The sequence below is a fragment of the Sander vitreus genome, chromosome 17, assembly GCF_031162955.1.
Source record: "Sander vitreus isolate 19-12246 chromosome 17, sanVit1, whole genome shotgun sequence".
Classification (NCBI taxonomy): Eukaryota; Metazoa; Chordata; class Actinopteri; order Perciformes; family Percidae; genus Sander; species Sander vitreus.
Genome location: NC_135871.1, coordinates 6,736,503 through 6,751,311, shown reverse-complemented (window position 1 = coordinate 6,751,311; position 14,809 = coordinate 6,736,503). Strand labels below are relative to the sequence as shown.

Below are 14,809 nucleotides of genomic sequence, written 5' to 3'. Positions count from 1 at the left end.
ATTATTATTTTTTGTCTTAAATCCACCAGCCGTTTTCATATTATACCAACATTTGCAGCATCCTGAGCCTTTTTGGTGAGGTTCCTAGGAAATCTCAGCCCAGAGTAATTAATTAATAGTAATAATTTTTATTCTCCCCAAAACAAGTTTTATTTTTATTTTTAAAGAACTATACAAAAAAATAAATAAAAATTGTTTACAAAAGCTCCCGCGAAATCAGGCATTTTGGGCCGCAACCATCTCAAAAAAAAGGCCGTGAAATCCTGGAGTAACTGTTTCGTTATCGTCATCGCAATACCGACTGGCGCAATATACTTATCGCGAACGCCAGCGATATATTGCAAAAGACTCTCTTTTTTGTATTAGTTGAAAGAAAATATCAGTAGCAAACTGCACTTTATAATGCAACTGTCTTTTTTTTAGTGGTGCCTTTTATATTTAATTTAATGTTCAATTTGTTCAATAAAAGAAGTGCAGAACTGAGTACACTTTAATGTCTGTTTATGTATCGCAAGTAACATCGTTAATGCGACATTCAACAATGTTATCCCATATTTTCCTCATATCGTGTAGCCCTATCACACAGACGCATTTAATGAAATCTCGGGCCGAGGAGAGATTAGGGCAGACAGTACCGTTTAACCAAGATGTTTGTAGTGTGCGGCGTCGTCCTTGACTCTGAGGGTCTGTGCCTTTTCCCAGATGCATATATATATATATATATATCTCCCTCAAGCTGTCAAGTTTGGTATGCCAAGATACTGAGATACTGATGGCGCCAAAACAAAAGATGCTCACCTAAAACCTAGTTAAGTCTATCTCTCTTCTGGGATGTATGCTAAAGTGTGTCAGGCGCCTTTAGCCTGATTCCACCAACCTCCAAAAGGAGACTGTCCTGGAACAAAACATTCCCTTTATCATGCAGCTGCCTAGACTCTCTGAAACTGTAGAGACACAACCACATTTACACATGAAGAGCTTTGGCTATTACAGACTGGCCGAACATTCTGGTCCCCTGACATGTGACCTACGAATGACCTGACGTTGTCTAAGTTTTCCTTTTGTCTCATCTTACCCCAACATGGTGTTTCTGGAAATTCCACCACTTCGGCAAGCTATTCGTCTGCTGGCTGTTAGTTCATATTTAACGAACAGATATGAGAGTGGTATCAATCTTCTCCTAAACCTCAGCGAGAAAGAGAATGATTTCTTTAAACAACAGAATGTAAATGAAAAATAATTGTAAAAGTAATACAGACAGAAAATGCTGCACAACTTTAAAAGGATAAATAAAGCTTATTAGTGATTGTTTATTTTACAGGACTGTGGATGGATTTGCAAAAAGCAGTGAACACATCGAGGAACGGGGCCTCGATTTCACTTCCCCACTCATATCCGACACAGACTGAACCCACTCTACGTACACAAGAGTTGCCTGTTAATCAAGCAGTCTTAACTACAACATCCAGTAACAAGATGCCGGCCAACTCTACTTCTACTCTCACTGATCTTTCATGTCTTGACTCTCTTCCTCTGCCATTATCCACTAACATCAGTGGTTGTGGTGTTTTCAACAATTACATCTTCCGTCAGGATCCCACAACAGGAGATCTTTCCTTAGTGCCTGTGCAGGTTAGGGCTCCAGAGTCTCTCCTCGGGTTGGATATCAATCTCTCCCTGGTGCCACAGCCTCTACAGGGACTAATCACAGTTCCAGAGAGCACTGATGGTCCATTCATTAACTGTCTGAATGGGCCTGTGAGGCCTGGACCCTATGATTATCACCCACCGTCATCTAATTCCAGTGGTAGCTCCATCATTACTGACGGCCCCCTGGAGCACAGTGTGCCCAGAGCTTACGATGGACTAACAAATCCAGGAGCTCGGGCTGAGAAGCAGTCTTCTTCAGAGTCCATCGCCCCTAAAGTCCACCCCGCCCTACAGGAGGTGATTGACGTGCTCAAAGGAGAGTTTTCACTTGATGGGTGTTTGGACAATGAACATGAGGACATCGCCATGGGTATGTATCTTTAGATACTGTCATATAATTGTATTTAGTGCTGGGTTAAAATAACTGATTCTGATAATGTTAACTAGTTGTTTGTCAGAAACACGTTTCAGTGAACTACTTTCGTAAAATACGAGATCGTGTTTCGAACAAGCCGCCATTACTATCGGCTGGAGAAGCCAGACCCACGTGACGCGTTGTCATTTCCGGTTTTCATTTTTTTGTATTACGTCTCGCACGCGCAGAACGTATGCTCAAGACGGCGTCGCTTCGGTGTGTTCCAAGGCACTTTTGGGACCTCAGGGAGCCGACTGATCAGTCCGACTGCCTTTTCTGCAGACGGTCAGCCGTCGGGTTGGTGTGTCAGGGGTGTTTAAAGTTTCACTATATTGTGTTAACCACTGCTGTAGTTTCTCAAGTCACGTTAGTCCAATTCTTAAAGTAAACATTGACCCGGTGCATTAGAAAAAAATATTCAAGGGTTGCTTCTCGCATGTAAAATTTACAGCATAGGTTATCTGAGAATCTTTCATATCAAGATAAGCAACATTTGTATTGTAACTGAAATTTCCCTAACCTACTTATATGAAATGTAATCAAATCGGGACCTTGTGAGTTTGATTCTGGAAATCATTGGCGATACCAAGTCCTTATTGTATTATTGCTTAATTTGCTTTACGCAGCAATTGTGAACCACCTATCGTATCTATATTTGTACATTATGCAGTGATTCCCAACCAGGGGTACTTGTACAGTAATCTAGGCAGCTGCAGGGTTCCAGAGAGCAGACATGTTTAAGAAGTTTACAAATCTGCGTGATGTTCCTTTAACACCAGCTAGCTCCTTCACTGCAGGCATTTCTTTAATGAAACGATAAAACAATGACCCCCTCCATCATCCCGCCTTGAGGTGTTCAGACATATTAATTTATAAAATCGACTTTTTCTTTTTCCTGAGGGGAGTACATCTTCTCTTTGAAGGACCTCCAGAACCACACGTTTGCCAGCGTTGTGAAGGAGAGGTTCAGTAACCTGTACTGGGAAGACGACTTGCTGCGTGTATTGCACTGCCTGGTTAACTACAGCCCATCAACGCTGTGAGTAGGACTTTAGACTTTTCCTTTAAACTGACTGAGATAGGTCAGAAAGCAAACATTTCTTCTTTTAAAGGTCCCATATTGGAAAAGGTGAAATTTACATGTCTTTTTTGAATTACAGAGTAGGTCGAGGTGCTATATAAATACTGTGAAAGTATCAAAACGCTCAATCCACCGAGAAACGCTCACAGCCCATAATCAGAAACGGTGCTTTTAAACGAGCCGTCGGGAAGGTTGTGATTTCACAGCTATACTATATATAGGTAGAAAGTGCCACTATAGTGCTGTTACAGTCATTCCCCGGCTGCAGTGACGGTGCAGATAAGCATTGAATTAAAATGATCAAAACCAAAGGCAGTGTTGACGATTCTCCTAGAATTTGTCTCTCTCCACCCCAACCTACTTGTGTGTGTCCGATGAAAAAACAAAATTCACAGACGACACAGCGTAGCTACAAGTGGTGGCATGCAGCTCTAGACATATGGCAATGTAAGCTTACCAGTAGCCTAGCCTGCAGCTGCACCTTTTGAGACACCATAGCCACTGCCCAAGTCTGAGATGACGGAGAAACAACAGAACTGCAAAATCCTCCTGCTTCCCTGAAGTCACTGGGATGGCAACATATGCCCTCTACTGGACTGTAGAGGGCTCCGCCTGTGTGAGATAGAACTAGGTATTTAAAAGCATAACTTTCGGTCATCTCACACAGGCGGAGCCCTCTACCTAGAACTATGGTTATAATAGCATGACCTTTGTTTCAGACATGATTCACTGCCCACATCTCAAAGTCAAATAATGGTGAATTAAGATAACTGTCCCTGATAATACCAATACCGTTTTTGTAAGCGCCAGTGCACTGGAAATGACATGTTTCCCGCAATATTTTCAAACATCCAAATCAACTACATAAGCTCAGTCGGAGCACACTTCCAGCACAGTACAGTCGCAGTTCAGTTTTGCAGTGGGTGATTTAAATAGTGACAGGCTCTTTACACAACGCATCACAACACCATTGTTGCTGTAGTTCATCTCTTGACATATTATAACATGTGAAAAGTTACATACACATTTCAGTTTACTGACTGAACCATCACCACAGTGCAGTTCAGATTCTGACTTTTTTTTTTTTTTTTTTCATTATCATGCATCAGTTTTTAATCCTTTAAATAAATGGCTGTTTTTCAAGAAGTGGGCTGTCTAATGGATCGAATCAGCAGTTAGCCTTCATTATGAGTTAAAGAGATTATCTTTGGTGTCAGAATAATCACCCTAAATTGAAAAAGCATATCTAGTTAAGAATAAAACAGCCAGCGCTTCCGTCCAAACATTGAAATGCCCAAATTTGGCTGCTTGTGGTCAGATCTGTAATGTATTCTTTTGTGGGTTCTGAGGAATAGAATGATCCAGTCCACACTGGATCTCCTCCTCTGCACATTCTCAAATACATATGCACGTCCACACACAGCATTCAAATGAGCATTTATACAATATGCACTCCAAACATAAACTTAAGCAGCTTAAACGGTCCCTATGGTAACTGATTTGCAGCATGTTAGTGCTGGGAAGGAAGTCGAGCCACATTGAAGATGCATGTAAAGTCTCTTCTGCATTGTTTCAAATATGATGACAAGTAGCCCTGGGGGGGGGTGTCAATGTGTCTTAAGTGCATGAATGAATGCATGGATGAAGGCAACAAATTCCATGCTCCGCTCTTCTCTCCATTTAAATGTCAACTAGAGACGAGCAGAGGGATGAGCCTGTCACTTCTGGCAGACATCTTTTTATCCAGCCATGCTCTTATCCAGCCATGCTCTTATGCTCAGGGCAATGTGTGGAGAGGCCCTGGCTTTAATCTGCTGTGGTACTAGGGAGACATCACAGCTTTGCATAGAGATATACACTCTTCCCCCGGGCAGTTTTTTTTCCCCACTGTTCCAGTTTCTCTGAGGGGATAGACGGAGGACTGTAGCTTCTCTATTGAGAGATGGAGTGGACTGTGTGCTGTCCTGGTGCAGAGACATTTTATTGATCGATCGGTGTGATTCGCAAGTGCATCTGATCTGCAAGATGTGAGCGACAAGCTGCAAGATGTTTGAATTTAGTCTTTCATTGATTGTTTGGTTGTTAATGGTTATTGCAATGGGCGATGGGGTTTTGTTTTAACATTAAATCAGTAAATCCCCACTGCTTTTACGCTGTATTCTGGATTCATCTGTGAATGACTATTTTGTTTTTGGCTGCTTTCTTCCAATTGTCTTTTTTTTATTACATACTTGAATGCATATGGTTGTCATCGTTCTTTACATAAGCGCTCATTTCCGCTAGCTTTGAACTTACTGTGTGTTTTCTCTCTCCTAATGCACCTCATGCAGCGGCTCTAATGAGCAACCGCTATCAAAGGCTGTGAAAAGGGCAGCCCTTACCCCTCCCCTCATAGCCACCGTCTGGGGAGGGAAGAGAGACGTTTGCCTGCATGGTTGTCTCGACCTGAATGGAAACATTCACACGTCCAGTCCCGCTGCTGCTGTGGATTGTTGGGAAGGAACCGAGGCCCGGCCCTGTCACAGAGAAAATGAGGCTGCGCTTGAAGCTCTTGAATTAAGAACGGAGGAGAGTCAACGCTGCATCTGTCAAGGTAGGAGATAGACTTGGCTACTCAACATTACTTTGTGGTTTAGACAAAGATCAAAGCCATTCAAATTACAGTGTGTAACTAGAAGAGCATTTGGAGAGCGCAGCCTTTTGCCGAAGCATGCCGAATCTCAAACTCTTAAAGGAACACGCCGACTTATTGGGACTTATTCACCGTATCTCCCAGAGTTAGATAAGTCCATACATACCCTTCTCATCTCCGTGCGTGTTGTAACTCTGTCTGACGCCCCCACCGCTAGCCTCGCTTAGCACAGATCCTGGAGGTTACTGGCTCCAACTAGGCTACTGCTATATAATAATAATAAGTGACAAAATAACGCCCTATTTACATGTTGTGATTTGTATAGTCACAGCGTGTACAGATAACAAGGTCACATGAGACACAGCCATCTTCTAACTGTATACATACTGGGAACTGAAATCGAAGCACTGCTACGAGTAATCACGCAGGCCTAAATGAAGTGGAGTATTTCCATTCATTCTCCTTTATGCCTCTATTCAAATAAAGTAAATAGACCTCAAATATGTAATTTACAGTAAACACACTTAGTGCATTTGATGAGTAGATTCTGTACTGGTTTTAGATTTGAACCCCAACCCATCTGTGATGTTTTTCTATATTTCCCTTCATTTGGCTGCTAACTGAAGTCATGAGAGCTGTGACTGGCTGTTGGATGCTGCTCTTAAGATGGAAACACATTCATAAGAGTCCAAGGCATGCTAGCAAACTCTAAAGATGTGCTTCTCCTCTGGGAGAAGAACTCATTCCTGGCCAATGACATTCACAAACACACCCTATGCATCTGCTCTTGTTGTGCTCATGTAATACGCTAGACGTGGTCTTGATTACAAACAGCCTCTTACAAGGTACTTGAGATAAAGAGATAGCGATAGTTGGAAGTTCAGCTTGCGTTGCCTTCAAGCTCTTCTGCTAAACAGTGGGTGCATTGTGCCTGTGACAGAGTTAGCAACAATACCCCCAGCACCACCCCTTGATCTCTCAGTGTGTTTTTTTTCCTCACAAATCCAGTTTTTTTTGTTTTTTTTGCTCTCCATGTGATTCAGTCCCTCTCTGTTCTCTCTTTTCCCCTCTCTCGCCACTGTCCCCGTTTACTGGTCGAGGTGTGAGCACGGACAGTTGGGACGCGGGGGTCATGGAGGGAGGAGATCATTCAGCGGGGGGCAGCGATGAAAGCCCCTCTGAAGCCGAGTTTCTGTCGGTGAGAGAGGAAGGGCTGCCGGAGGCCCACGAGGAGCAGATGAGCCCCGACTGCTCCGAGGACATGGAGGACAGTGACTCTCTGGTGTCGGAGCGACTCCTCTCGCCCGGATCCAGAGCAGAGGGACTGGGCCTCGGCTTCAGCCCGGCCTGGTCCTTGGTCTTCTTTGGAGAAGATTGTTTCAGTCTGGAGGTGATCCAGTACGCGGTGAATCTGGGGCAGCACACAGGATCACCATGTCTGGATGTGAAAACACAGGTGAGTAGACCTGTCCAGCTTACTGCCAGTGAGTCACACTTGACCTTATGTGTTTGAACAAACATCAGACGGCATGGTTTATTTATCAGATTCTATTACACTAAGGCAATGAAATGGATATCATAAAGTATGTGTTCCCATGTGAGTTGTGTATACTAATGCAAAAGCTGATAATACTATCATGGCGTGGATGTTTTGAGGTTTTTTTTTAGGAAAAAGAACAAAAACGATTCTTGTCGGACAAAAACAGTTCTTGGTATATGTATATATTTCCATCAAAATATTCTCTGGATTCTCTGGAATTGTTTCATTACTTCATGTTTATAAACTGCAGATTGAAAATGCTATGCTGTGATTTAATTCACTGTTTCCATTTCCATTTTTTGTACATGTATCCATTTCCTCCATGCGGTTATTGAATACAGTTTCACATCCTAGTTTCATATGAATAAGTGCAGGAATTATTTTACTATCTGTAATGAAGTGGGGCACGGTCAGGCTTTGGGGTAAATAGGACGAGAACATGTGGGGGACTTTAGGATAATTGGCATATTATTCTCTCCAAACTGGATCTGAATATTAATATGTTGAACTTAGCCCTGGGCAAAGGAAGTTACTATCATTTGCAAAAGAATATTAATGAGCAGGCTTTGTGTTTGCACACTTTGAAGGCACCACTGCTTCTTCAAAAGGTTTGTGTTACAGCTAATAGCACACCTTAAGAGACGTGTGGCTGCGACTTCTCACTCATTCCACTTCAAAAGAGCTGTTGTGTGTTCTGTTGCCACGGTGAAGAGCGAGAGAGAGAGAGAGAGAGAGAGAGAAAAACAGAAAGTGCTGCTCCATACGCGCTGCAAACACCCAAAGGGTTCTTTCAGTAAAAGCAATGTGGTGTTATTGTCGGGCCTTTTGTGTGATTTTGCGTGATTTCCTTTTGAACAGGAACTACAGCAGCAGCTGATGATTGAAACAAGGAATCTAAAGAAAACGAGAAAGTTCTATCAAAAGCTGTTTCAACAAGAGATAAAAAGCAAAGGTTGGTTACCCATTTCATAACACTGCTAGTAGGGCTGGGTATCGGTCAAACATTTTCGGCAGCGATACCGTGAATTCAATACCGGTTCCTGGACAATACTTTTTCCAATTGCAATTCTATAAAAGCCAAAAAAAACGAAAAACAAAATGACAACATTAGACATTATGGTACAAATCATATACATTTTTTTTTCCAGCCTCTCAAAATACAACAACACACACGTTAGCCCTGTCTCTGTGCGTAACGTAGACTTTTTCCTGCATGCGTCCTCGACGTGTAAGGTTAGACAGCCAATCAGCAGCATTATCAGATCTTGGTAGAAGCATGCTGCGTGCTTATTGGCTCACTGGCACTGATAAGAGTCACTCCTTAGGTATTGCAATTTTGTATTGAATGACAATGCTTTTTATTAAAGATTATTTTTGGGGCATTTTAGGCCTTTATTTGGATAGGACATCTTAGATTTGAAAGGGGAGAGAGAAGGGCAATGACATGCAGCAAAGGGCCGCAAGTTGGAGTCAAACCCGCGGTCGCTGCGTCGAGGAGTAAACCTCTATATATAGGGGCACGCTCTACCAGGTGAGCTAACCAGGCGCCCGACAAAGCATTTTCTGATACTCTATACTAAGGAGGCAATTCAGTCGGTGACTGAAAAAATTTCGGCACCCAGCCCTACCTGCTAGTATACGGAAATGGCATGTGCAGCTTCTAGTGTGATCTACAAAACCGTGAATGTGTCCCAAAGGTTCTGACAACAAACTGATGCTGTCCAAACTCACGTCCCAGTTTGAGGAACTTCGGTCCAAAGTGGCCTTCTTGGATTGTGTGAAGAAATACATTGAGGTACTTACAAAGTGCTACAATTCCAAACACTCCACACAATAACCCGGCCCTTCTATCCTTTGATATGATTTCTTGTATTTCTGCAGATTTTGAGTGTGGACCAGTGGGGTTTGGAGGTTTCATTGCTGCCTCGTTTGGCTGTCTGTGGACCTGGCTCTCTGGACATCCAGTCCTCTGAGGACCCGTCTGTTCTGAGCTTTGGTACCAGCAAAGGGAAGAGCACTCTGCAAGCTGGGTCTCCTCTGGGCCTCATGGCTTACCTCTACGCCAGGTATTATGGATGAGGGTTCACATTTGAAATGTGCTAGCCTTGCTTTTTCCTCTAGTCAAGCCCTGAGGTCGCATTATTCAGTGCCATAACTCAGAAACAGAAGGGGATATTGTGACCACATTTCACATTTGGTGGGTAACTGAATTGGTGACATGCGCACGTGTGGTTTGATAACAAATAAAAGTGAAAGGAAATGTCGGCTGTGTGAGAGCATAACACTGTCTCAGAGAACGACCAGCGGCAAGAACTTCTGTATGAAAAACACAAGTTGTGAAAGATGGGCCTATTCATGTTTCTAATCGCATTTACATTTAATTTATGTTTCACAAAAAGAATGTTGTTGGGCTATATCAATGCTGAAATCTTCTTTGTCAGATAGTTGAATAGCAGGCGAAAAAGACTTTTGAAGCATTTAGTTTAAAAACATTTTAAAGAGGTTGATACATTTGTATGATTGAATTTGTGCTCACTCAAAGATAGTGTCAGGAATTGCTGAGTGGCTTTAAAACGGTTCAGTTATTTTTTTATAATGAAGATTTCTTTGTTTCCCTGGCACAAAAGGGGAAATGAAAGACATCGGCATCGGCCCAGAATTTCATAATCTGTGCATCCCTAGTAATTAAGGAACATGTCACCCTGTACAGGTTTTTTTGGTCAACAATGGAGCTCTATGGCACACAGCAATACGATATATATCATGATTTTGCTACAAAGCTGCACAGTTACTGTGGTTAGAGACCTTTTTTATACCGTTACTATTAAGCCTAACGATACACGTCAGTAAATGCATTGTCTCCAATTACATTTAGGTTTTAATTTGTCTGTCGTGCTCTCCCACTGGCATTCTCTTTCTGTCAGGCTGTCTCTCTTCAGACTAGGACGTGTAGGTGGCTACATTCCTTTTGTTCCATCCCTAACTCTGATCTGTAAACAATGACGCTATCATCTGACATTACAGCATCTGGTTTGCATCTGTTGCCATATGGGAAACCGCATCGACAATCATAGAAACAGGGACACAATCCATCAGTTTTGTAGCCACTTTTAGTTCCCACTGCCTCAAGCTGAAGCTGTTTTTTTGTTTTGTTTTGCTAAATGCATTGATAAGGCTTGTTTTCAGTTTATGTCCTCAAAAGGTATCTTAATTAACGGCTTATTAGAATTTCAGTCAAACTGCAGAACCATTTACAGTAACGACTAAAACATAGGCAGGGGTGTAATTTACTCTGGGGATGGGAGGGACGTGCCCCCCCACTTACTTTTCAAAATCCCACTTTTGTTTACCTTACTTACAGTACAGTTTCAGTTTGACTCATGCACTGAAACAAAGATAGTAGTTCTGAGATTAATTCAAAATTCATCTGAGTCGCCTTGTTTATTTTAATGTGCACTCACAGACACTTAACCTTTACAAGCAGTAGAGAGTGGTTAACTATATACTATAACTTTTATATGATGTGTATACTTAGTTTTTTGTTGATCTTCATGAATACCCATTTGTCTGGCAGCTCACATGACAGCCACTACCACTTTGGTATGACGCTGCCTCACACTGAAAGGAGCCATTTAAAGTCATTCAGGAACCTCATAAGGATGCCACAGGGACATCTGCTTTTAAAAATGTTCTGGGCACAACTAAATGGGAGGAGACCCTGGAAAGTAGTATGTCTCCCACATGGTCTGAGAGTGCTGGAAGGGTCCCCATGGAAGGAGTTCAGGGTTTCCCCCAGAAAAGTTGTTTAGCCCGGTGGCAATCGATTTTTTTGACGAGGGCCCGGCTGGGGCCAGCTACAGGCTGCTGGCAGCACTAATGTAGAGCCCAGTAGTTTCTGTGATAACTGAATCATGGACGGAATCGCAAAATTGAGAATTAAAAAAAAAGCTATAAGACGGATCCCATAGGGCCCTACATTAAGTCAGTGCTAAAAGCTAACTGGACATTTGAAGTTTTAAAAAAATAATTCCCTGTGGCTTAGGCCTGGTGGGGGGCATCTTAGGCCCAGTGGGCCACCAGGCTTGCAATACACTGGGGGAAACCCTGGAGTTAAAGGTATATGCTGGGAGTATTTGACCAGGATAAGGCACTGGATAGAAAAGGCCATTCTATGTTGCCACAGGTTACTATATTCCTTAATTTGCAGTGGGATGTTTGATGATACATTTCACTGAAAACTAACCGTTAAACTGTAAACTGAAACTTAATTCGGTGTCGCTATGCCCCTTTTCATCCCAGAAATGCAGCTGTGGAGGGCTACATCCAGCAGTTCCTGTACACCTATCGTTTCTTCTGCACTCCTGAGAAGTTACTGCAGTTCATAACTGATAAATTCATCGGTGCTGCAAGGTACGGTATATCCAGTAGATCAGAATTACACCCAGAGACATCTATGTATAGTACAGTACAGTATGCCAAGAAAAAACATGAAAATCTCCAGTCCAGCCTCTCCTGGAAACTACAAAACATAATGCACAATAGCACACAGTGTGAACCATCTTGCACTGACCAGTGCCTGAATTGGACCAAAAAAGGTGCTAGTACCTTAATTCAGCAGTTGGATGACATGATCATTGCATGTGACTTGGATATAGTTACATTCATATGTGCATCTTGTATCTGTATAGTCGACTATTCGACGATTCAATCTAAGGAGCCTGATTCGACTACCAACGGTGCCTTGCACTGAAAGTGCGAGGAACCTATTGTTTTTGTACAGATTATTATTAGGGCCCGAGCGCCGACAGCGGCGAAGGCCCTATTGAAACTGAAGGAATTATTAAGGCCTGAGCACCAAAGTGCGAGGAAACTATTATTTTTGTAAGGATTATTATTCCGATGAGTCACTCGCATTTTTGAGGGGCTTAGCATGCTGGAAAACTCACAAACATTTGCAAACATGTCAGACCTGTACGAAAACCACAGAGTTCTGTAGTGACTGGACTCGGGCATTGCCAACGAGCTTCGGAAAAAAATGAGAAGTTAACATACCAAATTTTGAGGGAACATAGGTCTCATCTTGAAGTCCATGGAGCATTTTTGTGAAAATGCATATATATATATATATATAACTATAGCGTCTCCTAATTGGTTTTAGCCCTTGTTTTGTCTTGTGTTCTGAATGAAAAACGGGAAAAGTATTAAGGGAAATTTCACAGTTCAAGGTGTTTTCACTGTTGATTTGTTTTTAAAGTTCAATAAATGCAACGTATTTTTCCAAAAGTCAACGAGTAATCCTGTTAAATAATCGTGATTTTAATATCGACCAAAATAATTGTGATGATGATTTTTTCCATAATCATCGCAGCCCGAATGTACAACCTATTTTGGTAAAAAAAAAAATTAATAATATCAGCCTATTAGTAATACTGGTAATAACAATTAGAAGTAAGGGTTCTCATGTGGACAAAAATCAGAACTGCCGGTACTCAGTATTAGGGAGTACTGTCTGTTTGTGTGTGACTGTTCAGTGTGTGTGACTGTTTGTTTTCCATGCCAGACAGGGTCCAGACATGTCAGGGGACAGTGAAAAGATCTTCCATCGCAGTCTGGACCTGCTCCACATCTGGATAACAGACTGTAAACGGGTGGACTTCACCCCCCAGAGGAAGTCCAGCCTCGTGGAAACGTTAGAAAACTTCCTTAATGCTGAGGTAACCACGTATATTTTGCCCTGCACTTTCCGGAGATGGCCTGTCAGTCAAATGGCTGCACTGTGACATACTGTACAGTATTTAACTCTGGGATTTGAGTTCCTGAAGGGGGCAGTTTCTGCTCATGCTACCTACACAATTCATCTGCTGTTAATTATAATCTCTCTGCTGTTGGAGCATCGAACTTCCTGTGTGTCAGCATATTTTGTGGGTCAAAAGACCATGGGACACTAGGTATTTAGAACAGCCAAAAGTAAAGTCTTTCATGAAGCATACAACTCAAATCATCAGTGCAAAAGGCATCCGTTTTTTTGCGGTTTAAGCTGTTTAACAGTGATCGATCACGTCACATTTTCTTCTCTTTATGAAACCGGGGCTGAATCTCACTTCCTTTAAATTGCATCCCTGTTTCCTTCACTTGCTTCCCTTTCGAGGAAATCATGGGAAGAGAGAGTAATCGAGGAAATGAGACATCCTTTCCACTGAAGGGTCACATGAATTTGTCAGCAGTATGGTAAGTAAGCGACGGCTTTCAGCTGCACGTCTTCCGGGAAGGCTGCTCTCGCGTATCCCTGCTCATAGCTCCTTAGAGATCCATCCTCGCTCCGCCATCCTCAGTCCTCGCTCCTCGGGGCAACAATAAGAGCTTTGAGACGGCCTTCACGAAGGAGGGACAGAACAACTTCCGGTTCAGCCGAGGAGCAAGGAGATATCAAGTTAGAGAAGTGAAATTCAGCCCATGTCTACGTTACTTCAGTCACGACCACTTTGTCAATAAATAGATTTTATTCATCTGCAATTTGCATTTGGCTGTATGGCTCTGTTCTGGGGCCTCCCCCCACTTCCACTAACATACGTGGAAAGCATGAGGCAGGGAGAGCACACCTCCCTGCCCTTCCATGTGCATACATGGAAGCCTTAAGCGGGGAGAGCAGCAGTGCAGGATCCCCCCAGGCCAAAGAACAGAGCAGCATCAATGACAGCAGCCACGACATTGATTAAGTCAGACAACATGAATATACATTTAAAGGAGGAGCTGGGGTGGAGGTGGGTTGCAAGTGCTAGCAGAGATGCAGCAAGGTAGGCTGGGAAAAGCAGTTTAAATAAAGCACTGTATTTGGAAATCCAATCATATGCTTAGGAGGGAATCAGCTGAGCTATCAACTGGTGTGCTGGCTTAGGGACTGTCAGCTATGAGCTGAGATAATAGCCGAGCTTGACTCCGTGACCTGCCTGAACTTACGCTATGCTCCATATGTGGTTGCCTCATAACGTGTATTTTTTCCTCCATAGGTGATTCCTGTAGACAGCCGAGGGGAGGCCCTTCTTGCTGCTCTCCACAGCCCTCCTTCAACGACTTTGATCCAAGGAAGAGGAAGCCTAATCAACTTTGAGGAAGATGATGATTCTACGGGTGTGCGTTCATCTACTGAGGATCTTGGGAGAAGGGTCAGTATAATATGGTGACAAGTTCTGCAACTGTGTTTGCGTTTTGTAAATACTTCCCTGTGTAAGGACACAGGAAAGGTCATCAAATAAAAAAATAAAAAGTTACTCTGTTCTTCCCAAGGGGGTAAGCTTCGCTTCAGAGCTCGAACCTCCTATGGCGCCATTTTCATGCTACCCAACAATCACCCGACGTTAGCATCCCATTGACTGCCATTCATTTTGACGTCACTTTGACAGCGAATAACTTTACATCTGAAGCGTTTAAAGACTTTTTTTGTCCATTGTTTATTTCTAAAGAAACACGACAATGTATAAAAGGCTCCATTAC

The 14,809-nt window shown here is 42.7% G+C and overlaps 1 protein-coding gene across 1 annotated transcript in view; it reads left to right on the top strand.

The window, feature by feature from the left end:
- Nucleotides 1-14,809, top strand: part of kndc1 (kinase non-catalytic C-lobe domain containing 1) — a 67,182-nt gene that overhangs the window by 37,271 nt on the left and 15,102 nt on the right. The window contains 11 exon segments of the mRNA XM_078273768.1: nt 1,322-1,384; nt 1,386-2,020; nt 2,966-3,104; nt 5,477-5,739; nt 6,879-7,234; nt 8,177-8,270; nt 9,016-9,113; nt 9,200-9,384; nt 11,618-11,728; nt 12,879-13,032; nt 14,326-14,481. Coding sequence (XP_078129894.1) covers nt 1,322-1,384; nt 1,386-2,020; nt 2,966-3,104; nt 5,477-5,739; nt 6,879-7,234; nt 8,177-8,270; nt 9,016-9,113; nt 9,200-9,384; nt 11,618-11,728; nt 12,879-13,032; nt 14,326-14,481 — 2,254 coding nt within the window.